Source organism: Mycteria americana, chromosome 26, assembly GCF_035582795.1.
Source record: "Mycteria americana isolate JAX WOST 10 ecotype Jacksonville Zoo and Gardens chromosome 26, USCA_MyAme_1.0, whole genome shotgun sequence".
NCBI classification, from domain to species: domain Eukaryota; kingdom Metazoa; phylum Chordata; class Aves; order Ciconiiformes; family Ciconiidae; genus Mycteria; species Mycteria americana.
The window spans coordinates 1,437,702-1,452,271 of NC_134390.1; the positions used below are offsets into that span (position 1 = coordinate 1,437,702).

At 60.0% G+C, this 14,570-nt stretch overlaps 1 protein-coding gene across 5 annotated transcripts in view; it reads right to left on the minus strand.

The window, feature by feature from the left end:
- Positions 1-14,570, minus strand: part of HDAC7 (histone deacetylase 7) — an 89,661-nt gene that overhangs the window by 1,068 nt on the left and 74,023 nt on the right. For 4 of the 5 annotated variants that reach the window (XM_075525648.1, XM_075525650.1, XM_075525647.1 and 1 more), the window contains exons 3-24: positions 13,316-13,406; positions 11,131-11,242; positions 10,524-10,639; positions 10,234-10,356; positions 9,613-9,722; positions 9,070-9,186; positions 8,664-8,862; positions 7,568-7,776; positions 7,051-7,260; positions 6,054-6,279; positions 5,432-5,565; positions 4,652-4,772; positions 4,344-4,393; positions 3,109-3,216; positions 2,822-2,877; positions 2,500-2,587; positions 2,065-2,184; positions 1,537-1,634; positions 1,324-1,442; positions 993-1,126; positions 799-883; positions 437-575 (exon numbers count right to left, since the gene is read on the minus strand). In XM_075525648.1, coding sequence (XP_075381763.1) covers positions 437-575; positions 799-883; positions 993-1,126; positions 1,324-1,442; positions 1,537-1,634; positions 2,065-2,184; positions 2,500-2,587; positions 2,822-2,877; positions 3,109-3,216; positions 4,344-4,393; positions 4,652-4,772; positions 5,432-5,565; positions 6,054-6,279; positions 7,051-7,260; positions 7,568-7,776; positions 8,664-8,862; positions 9,070-9,186; positions 9,613-9,722; positions 10,234-10,356; positions 10,524-10,639; positions 11,131-11,242; positions 13,316-13,406 — 2,765 coding nt within the window. The remainder of the gene's footprint in view (positions 1-436; positions 576-798; positions 884-992; positions 1,127-1,323; positions 1,443-1,536; positions 1,635-2,064; positions 2,185-2,499; positions 2,588-2,821; positions 2,878-3,108; positions 3,217-4,343; positions 4,394-4,651; positions 4,773-5,431; positions 5,566-6,053; positions 6,280-7,050; positions 7,261-7,567; positions 7,777-8,663; positions 8,863-9,069; positions 9,187-9,612; positions 9,723-10,233; positions 10,357-10,523; positions 10,640-11,130; positions 11,243-13,315; positions 13,407-14,570) is intronic. The other variant, XM_075525649.1, reaches the window with a different exon arrangement.

Consider the following 14,570-nt stretch of genomic DNA (forward strand, 5'->3'; position numbering starts at 1 on the left):
GGCAGGTGGGGACCCTGTTGAAAGGAGGTGATGAAGCCCCACACCTCCAGCCTCCAAGGAAGGAAAGGGGATTTGGTCTCAGTTTCATCTTGTTTGGGAAGCACCCAGTACTGAATCCCCCAGAAGCCAATCCAGGTCCTGGCCATGTGGATGCAGGACCTCACCCCACCACCCACCGATGCTGAACGCTGGGGCCAAATCTGCCGGGATGTGAGGACTGCAGGATCAGAGCTCTCGGTGGGGAGGACGGTTGTAATTTCTATCTCCCACAGCCCGAGACCTGCTTAAAGCCAGCACTGTCCTGACCTCCCTGAAGCTCGCCTGGCTGTGGGACACGGCCTTTCTCTGCTGTCACCCCCGTGACAGCAAGGCTTGGACCCAGGCACACAGGGAGCAAAGGGCACCCACATCTCCCAGGATCAACTGAGAGCATTACCTCTTCTCCACCATCACGGCCACCGAGAGGGAGGCCAAGGCTGTGACCGTCTCCACCTCTTCTGCCTCATGGTGCTGCGCCTCCAGGAAGGAGCAGCCCAGCTTGGAGGCAAAGCGCTGCACGGCCACCCAGTATTTGCCTGCAGGAGAAGCAAAAATCAGGAGGTGCCCCAGGTCTCCAGGCTTCCCTTGCAGTGAGTGCACACATGGGGCATCACCCTCCCATGAGGGGGACAATGATGGAGGGCTCCACTGGGGTCTTTTATGCCAAGGAGGTCATGGGGTTTACTGGAGAGGGGAGGAAACGCTAACACGTGGCCTTTCCCCGTTAACTAACTGAGCCCCCGGCCCTGGGACACTCACTCTGGACCTGGATCACCGTTTCCAAGGAGCGCACAGCGTTGGGGTTTGGTTTCTGCCTCATGCTTTCTTCTGGGAGAGGGTCCAGCTGCAGAAAGAAGACACAGGGGGTCAACAGGAGGGAGCTGTGACCCCGGCTCGGCTCGCAGCCATCAGTACAGCCCCACAGCCACGACCCGCTGACCCCCAGCTCTCACCTCGTTGCCCAGCAAGGCTGACACGCAGGCCTCGGACGCATCGCAGATGGCCGTAAGGTCATGGCCACCTTCTAGCGCAAGGACGATGGCTCCGCCAGCCAGGCTCATCAGCTGCTTCGTCATGTAGCCAAAGCCTGGAGGAGAAGCCCAAGGGGTGGTTGCCAGCCTCCCTGGCCGAAACGCTGGGGCCCTGGCCCTTGATGGGCTGGTACAACCCCAAAGATCTTCCCCGGCTCCCTGGAGAGCTGCCACCCCTACGCCACGGTCCCAGCCTGGGTGGGCAGCGGGAACAACCCGCCCTGAGCCAGCGGCACGGCTTCCACCTCCTTACATTTAGCAGAGACTTTGTAGCCGCCCAGGGGTGGCGGGTGGCCATCAGCCGCATCGAAGCCAGCCGACACCAGCACCACATCGGGGGAGAATTCGTGTGCAATCGGCATCACCACTGTCCTGCGTGGGCAAAAAACAAGTAAGAGGTGTTAAGTGTTGGCTCAGCCTGACACAGAGGGAAAGAGGAGATGAGCAGAAACACAAGGAACAGTACCTGAAAGCAGCCAGATACTCAGGGTCACCCATGGGGGGGTCGAGCCCTCCAGTCCAGGCTACGTTGACATTAAATCCCTCGCCGGGGCCAGCACCAACCTGTGAGAGAGCAAGAACAGCAGTGAAGGCCTGGATGTGGCCTGCAGGGATGCTGGGGCAGTGCCCTGAGCAGGTTCCGTTGCTGCCAGGCTCCGGGGAGGCAGGGCCGGGTGTCCCGGACCCCCTGCCCCGTGCCAGGGCCACGGGAGCCGGCTGGGTTTGCAAAGCTTGCTGAAGAGCAGCAGAAGCTACGGCGTTTTCCTGACATTTCCTGACGTGCCGCTGGCTGCAGGCTGGGACAAAGCCTCGGCTCTGCAGCCGGCTGGGTGAACCAGGCAGGATCGGGCATCAACGGGCAAGGCACCGACACAAAACTACCCCTCTGCGCAAACCCGGCACTGCCCTGTTCTGCTGGCCGTCACCTTCGCCACCAGCGCTGCCGCCCCCGGGCAGAGCCGCATAGACCTCGCAGCCTGGTGGTGCTTTTTACCTCGTCAGCGGCCCCGCTACCAGGGAAGAAGTTGCCATCATCGTGACGATGCAAAGAGATGTAGAGAACGTCAGGGTCTCTGTAGAAGATCTGCTGGGTCCCATTGCCGTGGTGAACATCCTAGAGGGAGAGAGAGATTGGGAGAGCGTTCTTTTTTTCAGCCTTGAGGGTGGCCCAATAGCCTAACAGCTAAAAGCAACTGGATCGCTACCCTGCTCCAGGGCTTGGTCCCCCATCCCTGGGATCTGCTCCTGCTCCCCCATCCTGACATGCCGGGGGGTTCCCAGCCATGCTCCTGCAGCAGGTCCCCGAAGGAGGAGGTTTCGCTGCTCTCTGGTCTATCTCCAAACCAGAGCTGGGAGGAGGTGCAGACACCCACTCCTGGGGACGTCCTGGGGAGGAGCAGGGACACGCTGGGGGACAGAGGGGACTTACCCAGTCCACAATGAGGATCTTGCTGAGTTTCCCTTTCTGCTGCAGCTGCCTGGCAGCAATGGCCACCGAGTTAAAGAAGCAGAATCCCCTGCAAAGAGGGAGTTGGAGCTGGTTAAAGCTCGGGCCCTTCCTGAGCACCCTTTCCTCCTGGTTCATGTGCTCCCCAAAGGCTGGGCTCTCCCTCCCCTCTCCCTCCAGCCTGGATACAGACAGGTCCCGGGGGAGGTTAGTCTGGATCCACCTGATTTTGAGCCAAGGAAATGTTTTTTGGGGCTTCCCACGTGCCAGCCCAAAGCCCTGTGGCTTGAGAAGGGGCCCTTACATGGCGGTGGAAGGATCCGCGTGATGTCCGGGTGGCCGCACCACAGCAAAGCCGTTCTGGGGACAAAACAAAGGCGAGGTGATCAGAGCCGCTGCCCCAGCATCACGCACCCAGCATCTCCACACCCCAGCTGGCCGGTCCTGCCGCACAGGGACAGCCAGGGACGGAGCCCGCAGCAGCGCAGGGCTGAGTGCACCCGGTGCCAGCTGGCGAGACCCCGCGGCCCCGCTCTTGCCCGGCCATGGGGCGACGCGCAGCTCTGCGACCTCCACGCGAAGCCAGCCTACCTTCAGCTCCCTGGTGGCCACCTTGAAGGCCAGCTCGGTGACGCTGCCCGCGGCCCAGCGGGCAGCATTGGAGGAATGCAGCTCGTTCCAGATGGTATCGCTGTCCACCTGGAAGCAAGGGGATCGGTCAGACGAGGACAAGGCACTGGTGGAGGAATCTCAGTCGTGGGACCCACGCTCTCTGCCAGCCGCCCTGCTCGGGGCCAGGGGTTGAAGTCCTGCACAGGCTGAAGGGCCAGGCACCGTGGAGCCGGACCACCTCGCACGCAATGGGGCAAGCTCCCCAGGTCCTCCGCCTGCTGTCAGCCCCAGCCCCCAGCTGAGCTCTGCACGGAGCATCTCACCCTGCACCCAGGGGCTGGAAGGAGTGACTGAGAAAACGCTTGTTACCTTCTTTATCTTATTTTATTGTTTAACCAAACATCTTGGTTTGATCAGGATCACGTCAAGGGCCGAGCCAGAGCCGGAAAACTCAAGTCTCTTCTGATCAACGCCATGTGTGCAACTCAAAGGCTCCCCTCTGCCCACGGAGAGGGGCAGCTCCAGCCCCCCCGCCTTCGGGGCACGGGCGAGAGGAGGGCAGGGAGGGGGAGGCAGAGCAGGGAAAGTAGATGCAAACGGGGCTGAGAAGAGCTGGTGCCCAGCAGCGGGGGCAAGGAGGAGGAGAAGAACCAGAAGAGGCAGCAGGAAGGCATGGAGTGAGACCCTTCCTGAAAGAGAGAGAGAAGGACAGAGACGGGGGGAGAGAGGAAGAGAGGAGAACGCATTGAATGGAGAGAAACCAGGGCGGCAAGCTGTGAAAGGAGAGGCCACAGAAGTGTCTGGAGGGTGACTGGCGAGCTGCTGTCCCCACAACACCGCTCCCCTCCCTCAGTGGAGGCCACGGCTTGTGGCTTCCCCCAGCCGTCCCACCAGCTCGCTCCCTTCTAACGCCCCGGGCTCTTAGAAATGGCTGTGAGGGGCTTTTGGTTCCTGGGCCCCTTAGAGTAAGGAGACATAAAGGATCCCCTTTCAAGGGTGGAATGCTTAGGACCATCCCAAGGACAGGGGGAAGCTCCGATACAACGACATCTTCCTCACAGATGGAGCGCTCCCACCTGAGGCTACCCAACCTTGGCAGCCCAAAGGCTTTGGGAGCTCCCTCTCTACTCAAGCCCAGGAGGAGGCCCTCACTGGGGACAGAAGAAAGGAACAACCCTGTCCAAAACTGGCCAGAGCAGAGATCGAGCACTTACCCCCACCCCTCCGCAGGGCAGCATGACGAACATCCGCTGCGACAGGATCCCTGCAGAGAGAGGGGACAGCGAGGACTTCAGAGCTGAGAAAGCGGGGAACGGTGGGGGACAGGGTGCGTGGCACAGGGGTACCGAGGAGGGAGGTTTGGCCTGGCTGCTCGGCCAGCATTAGGACCAGCCTCCAGGGAAGCTGCTTGGTGCGGTCTCCATGGCTGAGGGTGCTCCGAGACCTGGTACGGACGTGTGGGCAGTGACAGGCAGAAGGCGAGGGCACGGCTGCCTAGGGAGCGGTGTGGATGTGGACTCACCTGCCAGCTTCCCGTTGTCCAGTTTCAGGCGGTTGAGGGGATTGGTGCCGTAGAGGAAGACGTGGCGCTCGGTGTGGACGCACTGCAGCTCTTCCAGGGTGGCCTTGCGTCCCCGCAGACACTGTGGCAGACAGGGGCTGTGACCAAGCTGCTCCAAGTGGGAGACGTGGGCTCTCCCACCCACGCACACCAGCCTCCGAGGGTGGAGGTGGCACGTCCTGACGTATGAGTACAGCCACACCTTGCGTCACCACAGCTGGGGAGGCAGCTGCAAGGCTGAGCGCCGTGCTTCTTGCATTGGATTGGAACTTGAGCACCCCTCATTTGCAGGCAGAGATCAGGCAGGAAATGCCAGCACCACCTTCCTACCACCGTGGAGCCCTGTGTGGACCAGTCAGCCCAGCTAGACCAGGGCAAGGTTTCTAACAGACTGGAGCTGACGCTGATGTTCCCCGAGTTGGCAAAACACCCCGTTTCAGTAGGGATCACGCCTCTCCCTACGCCCATCTTCTAGCAGAGCAGACTGCTGCTGCCATCCCAACCTGGAGATGGTCAGACCAGCACGCTCTGACTTGGCACTGCCAGCAACGGACAAGTTCAAGCCCTCTCCCAAGGTCTTTGTTGCCTGGATAATGGTGGCAACAGGCTGAGAAGATCTGGGAGCAAAAGGGATGGAGGTGGGAGCAGGATACCCTATCACACCGTTAGCATGAGATCTGCTCATACCAGCATCCCCCTCCCAGAGAGGCGTCCGGCTCCCACCCTGCCGCTCGTGCTCACCTCGCACTGGCTGCGCAGCCCTCTCTCCTGCAGACGGGACCAGATGCTCTGGATCCTGCCCGCGTGCTCCGGGTGGTTGCTGTTGTCGCCGCAGGAGCACTGGTGTTTGAGCATCACTGAGTCATAAACCAGCCCTGCAACGCACAAGGAGAGCTGCTGTCCCGAGACTGGACTGGACACCCAAGCCTCGATGGTGCTGACCCTACTTCAGCTCCTTTTCAGGGGCTGGCTGAGACCCTAAATGCCCGTAACTATTTGCTTTGATTGAAACACCTCCATCAAACCATGGGAGCCTCTGTCTCAACATGCATGAAGCAAATCCTGCCTTGGATATATAAGAGAGCCGAACCTTGCCAGCGTCGCTGGACCAGGATGGCAGTCAAGGAGCCAGATGGGCAAGTCCTGCTTGGAGAAGCCACCTTAGATAAGGAGAAAGGACCCCTCATGGCTTGCTCTGCTCTTTCTGCAGCCAGCCAGAGCACTCCCAAGCATTTATGAGTCTGGGAGTGACTGGGACTGATGCTAAGCTGCCCCTGGGCATCCCCACCTCCCTTCCAGCTCCTGTCCCCAGCCCCTGCTGCTGCTCCAGCTGTGACAGCTCCGCGCAGGGGCCAGGCCGTACCTGTTGTGAAGTGCGGCTTGGCTGGCTGCTCCTGCACAGGCAGGGAGAGCGTCTTGGAGGCCGTGTCCTGGGCAGGAAGGGAGACGGTCGCGGTGGCAGGAGATGACTGGGCCCTGGAGAGGGGCCTGTGCCCCGCATGGATGGTGGGGGCCATGGGAGAGTCGGCCAAAGGCTGCCGCTTGAGGAGCTGCTGCTGCACGCGCTGGTAGGAATCCCAGAGATAGGCCTGATGGAGAGAGGTGGCGATGAGCACGGCCTCCGGAGCGAGGCACCAGGGCGGTGAGAGCAGCATCACCCGGCCCTGCACTGTGCACCCTCCATGCTGGGGGGCTCGGAGCTGGTTTGCAGGAGCTGGGACACGTCACGCAGCATCTGCTGCTCTCTGCTGGCTCAGCCCCGCAGTGCTGGGCAGCCTTGCTGCAAGGCGCAGCAATTTGGTGACAATACCCAGCACCCTGGGGACGATGCCCAGCCTTGCGGACACCAGGGGTGGCTGCAGCTCTCGTCCCTGTCCTAGCAAACTGCCCCAGGCTCGAGGAAGGTACAGACATGGTGCCTTTGTCCTTACCCACACCTCACCCCTTTATGGAGGTGGCTCTCAGGGTCCGATCTGAACCTTCCCAGGCTCAGGATGCTTCCAGCTTTGCTGGGTTTGTGCAAAGCCTCAAAGAGGAGACGCCAAGGGATGAATTAAAAATTGCTCCAAATCACAGGGCAGGGATCTCTGCACGCTGCCTGCAGAGGACTAATGCTCGAAGCAATTAAGCCACGACTGGAGACAGGGACAAGGCTGGGAACTTCACCACTTACAGCCCACTCCTGAGCCTGTATGAAGGCTTTAAACCACCCCAAGGGCTCCCTGCAGCTTCAGACAGCCAGAGAAGCCATCGTCCCTTTTCCCCATGGACTCCTTGTGCCCAGAAGGGAGAGGGCTGCTTCAGGCTGGCAGCCCGCAGCCCTCCCCAGGGCTCTCCCATCCCAGCCAGTCCCGGGGTACCTGGTGTAGGACAAGCTCCTCTTGAGGCTGCATCATCTTCTGCGTCCTCTCGGGCTCCTTCACGCTGCTCCCCGGTCGTGTGGGCTCCACGCGTGCCCTCGCCGGGTCGCTGCTCTCAGCCCCGGCCTCTGGGAGCGTCCCCTCGGCTTCCATGTCCTCTGAGGAGGGGATCTGCCGCAGACGGGGCTTCTCGCTGGATTTAGCCATGCGCTGCAGCCAGAAGGGTCACGAATGAGCACAGAGAGGTGGCAGGGGACAGGCCAGGCCGGGGAGGCCATGGGGGGTGGCAGGGCATCTCGGGGCAGGAGCACAATGGATGTGAGAGCCAAGGAAGCTGAGCAGGTATCCTCAGCTTGCTGCTACGAGTCTGGGCAAGGCAGCATCTCCATGCCTGCCTCTGGCTTGGCCCTGGACTTCTGGTACTCACTGCCCAGCAGGCAGGGTTGCCATCTTGCACCCTTCTAGCATCTGTCTCCCATTGCCTCCTACACGCCTGGGGTGGGCCTCCATAACTTACCTTGCCCAGATGCGTCTGCTGCTTGAGTCTCTCCAGGAACTGGGTGTGATGCTGCTGGTACACCAGTTGCTGCTGGATGGCCTTGGGGTTCTGGGGCAGGGGCTCCGAGCGGGTCCTGCCCAGTGGTTTATGGTGGCCTGGGAGCGACAGGCGCTCTGCCGAGATGAGTGAGGGGGCGAAGGAGAAGGGGACCGTTCCCAGACCTGGCACTGCAGGGGAGACGAAGGAGAGGTGAGGGGTGGCATTGTCCGCTGGGCAGACGTGAGACCCTGCAGAGCTGGGCAGGGCAAGCAGCAGTGCTGTCTGTACCCATGCAGACTATCTCCAGATGGCCCTAAAAATTACACTGATCCAGCCCTGGAGCTGTATCTGGTAGGCTAGGATGGATGGGCTGTGTCTTTATGGCTCCCCTCCTTCTGTCCCCATTGCTTGGGCATCACACAGCTCACAGGGGTCTGGGGACAGGATCTGGCTGACCTCAATCATCTCAGGCCCCCACTCAGCTTCATCCTCAAAGGGAGAAGCTTCCTTCACTACAGGTATCACAGGGCAGGGACAGATGGAGCCATGAACCAGCACAAAGGAGCCAGTTCTCCTTCTGCTACAATTAGAGTGGATTACCTAGAGGAGCTGGGGGGAATAAGGCAGCTAGAGGCACAGCCAAGAGGTCTGAGCTGCCCTGCTAAACGCAGGGTCTGTAGTGAAATCTGCTGGCCTAGGAAGAGGCAGGAAAGACCCCTGGAGCGGGGCTTCTGGGCTGCAGAAAAGGTGAACGGCTCCACACCAGCCCAGCTCAGGCTGGGCAAGGGGCAGCTGGAGGGAAGAGCCAAAGCTATGGTGCGCTCTGCATTGTTGAGGCCACGGTGCATGCAAAACTCTGGTTTCATCCATGGCAAGGACGTGCTTGCTGGCTAGCCAGAACCAGGGTCAACGTCTTCCATTCCCTTGGCCCCAGCTCACGGAAGAGTGATGGAAAAATCAATGCCACTGGGCTTTCCCGGCACCCAAAAACACTGCCTGCCCCGAGCGAAGCTCCACACTGAGCCCTGGCAGCACTGACACAGCCTCAGTGCCTGTCACCAGGCTCGACACTTACCCGCCACCAGTGGAGTGTGGGTGACCGAGGGCTCGAGGATGATGACAGGCTGGAGGCGAGGGGATAAGGGGCTCCCAGCCTCGTGCTGCTCCAAGCCAGCTGGTATGAACATGGGCGAGTGCGTGCCCGTGAGGACAGGTCCGTTCACCACGGGCACCCGGTGTGCCAGGCTGGAGAGGGGGCGGCGATCTGCCTCTCCCTGCAGAAAGGAGGAGGCCTGGCTTAGCAACCCGCCAGGACACAGCAAGGGGAGGGGACGGCATATCCTCACCGTGCCCACGGGCAGCGCCTGTGAATACTCACAGCCAGTGCATGCCAGGAACCCCAGGCCCAAAGGAAAGGGCTTCCCCTGCCCCGCGGGGACCCTCTGCCCAGTTCTGGGGCTACCTACAACCTGGCTACCTACCCTGGCACTAGTGGTAGCCGGCAATCCCAGCGTGATGGCCGGAAGGGAGGCTGCACTCTGCAGGGCAAACTGGGCCAGTGAGCTCTCCTGCATCATCAGGCGCTGGGCGAGGGGCGTCTGCACCAAACACAATTCATTAGTCTCCTGCTCTGGCAGCGGCAGAGCTCAACATGGGACAAGCGGCTTGGGCACGGGCAGCAGAAGAGGGTGGCTGAGCCCCAGCTGCCTGGAGGAACGCCTTGGGCCAGGGCAAGGGGCATTGGGGCCCAGCGGGGAGAGCACATACACTAGGAGACGAGAAATGCACACTGCGAAGGAGGGCAGCGTGTCAGGAGCAGCGCTGGGCTTACAGAAGATCCCGCTGTGCAGGGAGAGCGGGGCTAAGGGCAGTTCCTGAGCAGCGGGGTTCAGGGCTGGGGTCCCCGGGGGTGGGTGCTACCTTTGCCTGAGCCTAGGATGGGAGTGGGAGATCAGGGCACCCAACCCTGGGGTCAGGAAGCCCCAACCTGCGAGACCTCTGGCTGTGAGGCCGTCAGAGCTCACCTCGTGGGCCATGCCGGAGGCAGCGGGGAGGGCTCCATGCTCGGCGGGGAGGCTGTCGTTGGGAGAGCTGCAGCCGGACACGGGGGTGCTGCTACTGCTCGGGGAAGAGTCTGCACAAGGAAGAGAAACGGGGCTGATGGGCACAAGCACCCAGAGAAGGGCTGCACAGCCCCTGCCCCGGCCCTTCATAGCCCTCCCTCCCTCTAACAGCTGCCCACCGCCCTCCGAGGGCCAAACCTGCCTTTGACGGCACGGCACAGTGGAGATGGAGCCGCCCTGCCAGCATGGCAGGCACCACACCACAGCGAGGAAGCCTGACCGGCTACATTTGCTCAGCGCCTTGGACCTTTTCAGCCTTGTAGGTCCATCCTGGGCCCGAAAAGCAACAGTATACAGCCGCAGCAACATCCTTTCCTGGCTCATCTATCCCTGCACCACCATGGCAGAGAGCTCCATCCACGGGCTGTGCCCCGAGGAGGGCACCGATAACGTGCCGAGCCCCGGAGACACGACCCCCGAAGCAGATGTGGTGCAGGATCCTGGGCAGACCGTAGCTGCTCCAGCCTGGCCCCAAGGTCTCTCCAAACCCCCGAGGTATCACCGTCCAGGCAAAGCCCTCACCAATCGCCTCAGGCGGCCGCCTCTTCAGCGAGGGGGGAGCGCTCTCCTTCCGCGTCAGGGGATTCTTGCGTCGGTCAAGGCACTTCCTGGGCTTGCAACGCACCTTCAGGTTGGGCTCAGACGCTGTGAGAAGACAAGGTGGTTAGTCCCGGCCCCGCTGCTGATAGGGGCGAAGCTGGCCTGGCTTTGTGGGGCCAGGCCACCCCGCTTCTCAGCTCCAGCCATCCCCTGTGAGCGGGCTGCGAGGATATCACAGCGGGAGGGAGATGGCATTATCCCCAAGGCCTTACCAGTCTTCCGCAGCGGAAAATGCTCTGGGGGGTCAAGAGAAGTGCTGGGGACAGGGGGCAGGAAGGTGCTGAGCACAGGAGGGGAAGGGCCCTCGGGATCCAGAGGCTCCAGAGACCTACGGGGAGGAGCCACCTTGTTAGAGACCTTTCCCAGTTGGCAGCCACATGCCACCCACGCTACACCCTCCAACACAAGGGTGACCCATGGGGCACTGCCTTTCCTGGCATGTGCTAGCTCTTTTGCCAGTGGCCAGAAGGGCTTGTCTTGTCCACTACCACAAGCACCCACAGAAGGGATCCAAGGCTGGATTTGCCTTGTTTTGGGACAAAAGACAAGAAGCCTGACAGTACTTTTTGCGTCAGGAGCGGGAAAAGCCATTCAAGTCTAACAAGGTCAGGGAAAACAATGCGGGAGCTTCATCCACCTCTTGCAAGCACTTAACACAGAACCAAGCTCCTCACCCCAACAGATGTTAGCTAAACAATAACTCTAAAGACCACAAAGCAGAAGATAATGGCAAGATCTTGCCCAAGATAAACAGCCACCTTTTCTGGGTCCTGAGCAGATGTCCTGCTCGGGGCAGGCCAGAGGATGCCCTTGTTTTACCTGTACGGCATGGCTGAAGGGTTGGGGTTGCTGGTCCTCTCCAAAGCTGCCTGCTGCTTCTTCAGGATGACCTCAGCCAGCTTCTGCTTCACCACTGTGCTGGCCACAGCACCTGCAGAAAGACCAGCAGTGACCACACAGGGCTGAGAGCCAACACAGAGCACTTTAAAGGATCCCTGCAGACACGAGCGTGGCCCCACGGCTCCACAAGTAATGCCAGGACGGCTGGAGACTCCCCACAAGCACACAGACGCTGAGAAAACCCTGTGGAGATGCTTGGTGCAGTTCTCAGGTCAAGGCTGGCTCAGGGAAAGAAAGGCCAGCTGGGGGAACTGGAGTTTCCCAGACTGTCAGGGAAGCATCCCTGTCCCACCCTCAGCTCTCCCACATCATCTCAGGAGGCAGATCTTTTTGCGTGCAGCTCGTTGAGCATTGGGAGCGCGGCTGGTGAGAGGCAGAGCATTGCCAGAGGCGAGTCTCAGCTGTGGATCTGCCTGCTTCATCCGAGCCAGAGAGCAGGTATAAGCTCACACCCACAGAATAAAGAGGGCATGAAAGCACAACGTGGCTCACACAGCAGCGACAAAACTCCCACGGCTGCATGGGATCCTTCTGAAGCCTCTCCAGAGACACTGTGCCCTGGGGCTCTTTGAGCCTGTGTTACATGCAGCTAATTTCCAGTTGATGGCATACTGCTCAGCCTGTCCCGCACCTCAGCCCCCCCCGCCACCGTACTCTGCCCCCCAAAACGGGGACAGCTTGCATGAGAGGCAGCAAGAAAAAAAAAGCACCTCCAAAGAGTTCAGGGGATAGCTTTGAGGCTCCTGAATCTCTTGATGGAGCTGCGCTCTTCCAGAGGAGCATGAGACTTACCGCAACCTACCGGCAAACAAACGTTCAACACCTGGCTCCACCGCAGGGGTGAAACACCCCCACGCAGAGGCCTGACTGCTGCAGGGTGCTGCAATCGCCAGCCCCCGGCTGCCGCGAGCCTCCCATGTGGTTTCCCACCTCAGACTAGGGCCCGTTCCCATGCTCCTACCCGTGCCAGGCCATATCCCCATCCATCCGTTCCAGCAGGAACGCTCTGTAGTTACAACGGGGATGTTCCACGCTTCTGCGCCAGCGTTCGGCACCTCCGAGCACGAGTTAATTAATTAATTTGCATGATTAACTCCCAGATTGCATAAAGGGGCTGTGTGTAGACTCAGCCGTGCCGAGCCGACCGCGTTCGCAGGAGCTGTTTGCTCAGGAATGGCACGGAAAGGGCAGGCGCTGTGTTTTCAGTGTTGCAATCAGCCCCATCGAGCCTGTGAACCGCGGCAGAGAACCCTGTGCTCCGCAGCCACGTGTGAGCTAAGGGAAAACATCAGCATCCCGACAGAGCTCAGACTGGATGGACAGGTGGACAGTGGCCTCACGGACACCGGGACGGGCGCAATGCATCCGACGCATGCTGCAGCTGCATCTTTGGCTTGTGATGCAGAGCTCTGCGCATCCAAAAGCTCAGAGCAAGCCCCCTGCGAGCTCCCTGCAGCGACTGGCACTAGATGGCGCAGGGAGATCGCAGCCGGACAGGGTTTGCAAGCCTTTCTGCCCAGCATGGGGGGACCCACTAACCTCTCCCCACTGCCACGGGTGCTCCAGCCTGGGGCTTACAAGTTCAAGAGGCAAATTCATGCCCTGCCCAGTGCAGTCGCAAGCACCAAGTCAGCTTGGGTAGCACCGCTGCAGCAGCCGGAGGTAACGACGCAACATTAGCATGGAGATCTGTTGGCATCGCTAGGAAGGACATGAAGGACAAACACCAGCCAGGCCAGGGCCAAAAAGACCTCTTGCCAGCTGCTAAGTGCAATTTGCTGGCATCGCTGCTTGCTGCTCAGAAGGACTGGACTTCCCCGTGGACACCAAGTTGTTCTCTTGGCCCCAGGCAGGCACAGAGCACGGCTCAGTTTGATGCACAGGACAGAGATGCTGTGGCGTGGATGCTATCACACGCCTTTAGACTAAGAGAAGGCAGAGCTTGGTCTGGATAAGGGCAGAACCAGCTGCTGAGCCCCCTTCTAAAAGCCACTCTGATCTCACTCCCTCTGTGAGCCGAGTCCCCTGGTTTTGGGGGCACGGCTCCTCAGGCCGAGACGCGGTGCCCGGTGCTGCATGCCAGCAGACACGTGGAGGCTCTTACTTCGCTTGCTCTTGTCCTTATTGAGGATCTGCCGCAGCTCCTGCTCTTGCTGCCCAGGCTCGGCTTCACGGTGCGGGGACTCCATGGTCACCTGCAACAGGAGAGGGACATCAGCACCAGGAGATCCCAGCCTTGCCCAATGCAGATGAAAGCCCTCCTACCCCCTCCTCAAGCCCAAGGCACGACTACACAGTGATGGAGCATGTCTGAAACGGTCCGTTATGTCATTTTTGGAAACCTGATGGGCAGCCCTGGCCGACAAGAACATGTTAAGTTGTTTCATCACAGCAAACCGGACGCATCTTTGTCTCCAGAGACGCTCTCCCCAGGGACATTGTAAAACTCAAACCAGTCTGTTTCAACTTGCTGCCTTTCATGGTGTTTTGACATATCTGTAGCTAGGGCATGTTGTAATACAACAAAAAATAAAAATCATAGTTGACTAAAAAGGGGAAAAAAGAAAAACAACTATTATACTGGTCTTAAAAGTTTGGATCTTGGTGTTTTCCAGAGCTGAGGTTTTCAGAGATGATCCCATTTCACAGGGAGGTCAGAAAGCATCACGTCTGCACAAATGCCTCTAAGCAGCCATCAGTCATGGCAGCAGCAGCATCTCAAACTCTCCTTGTGTGGACCAAGCTGATGCTCAGCCCCTCCCAGAAAGCCTCAGTGTGATTCCCCCAGGGCTCCCAGTCAAGGTTACTGGGATCAGTGAGCCCGTGCCAGCCACCAAGAGCGGGGCTGGTGCTCAGGGGCAGACCACGTGGGACGCGAGAGAAGCGGATGAGGCTGGGCCTGTCCAGTCCAGAGGAGAGGGGGTACAACTGCATCTTCCACCACCCAAAGGGGGTTACGGAGCAGATGGAGCCAGGGTCCTCCGAGGAACGCAGCAAAAGAATGAGCAGCAATGAGACAGACGGAGGGAAATCCCGTCTGGGTATATGGAACCGATTCCTGCCATGAGCACACAGCCGCCCTGCGACTGGGACACGCAGGGGGTGATCTCTGTACTTAGAGGTGGTCACAACTCGCCCGGACGTGGTCCTCCGCAACCTGCCCTCCCTCTGACGTTGGCCCTGCTCTCAGCAGGGACCTCCAGAGGAACCATCCAAGCTAAATCTTGCTGTAATTTTGTGACAATGCAGAGTCTGGCAGCAGAGGCTGTGCAGGGCAGGGGTGCTATTCCGGGTGACACTAGAGAATTTCAGTGAAGACTTCCCAGAAAAGCAAATTAGCTTGTAAAGTGAGTAAGCCG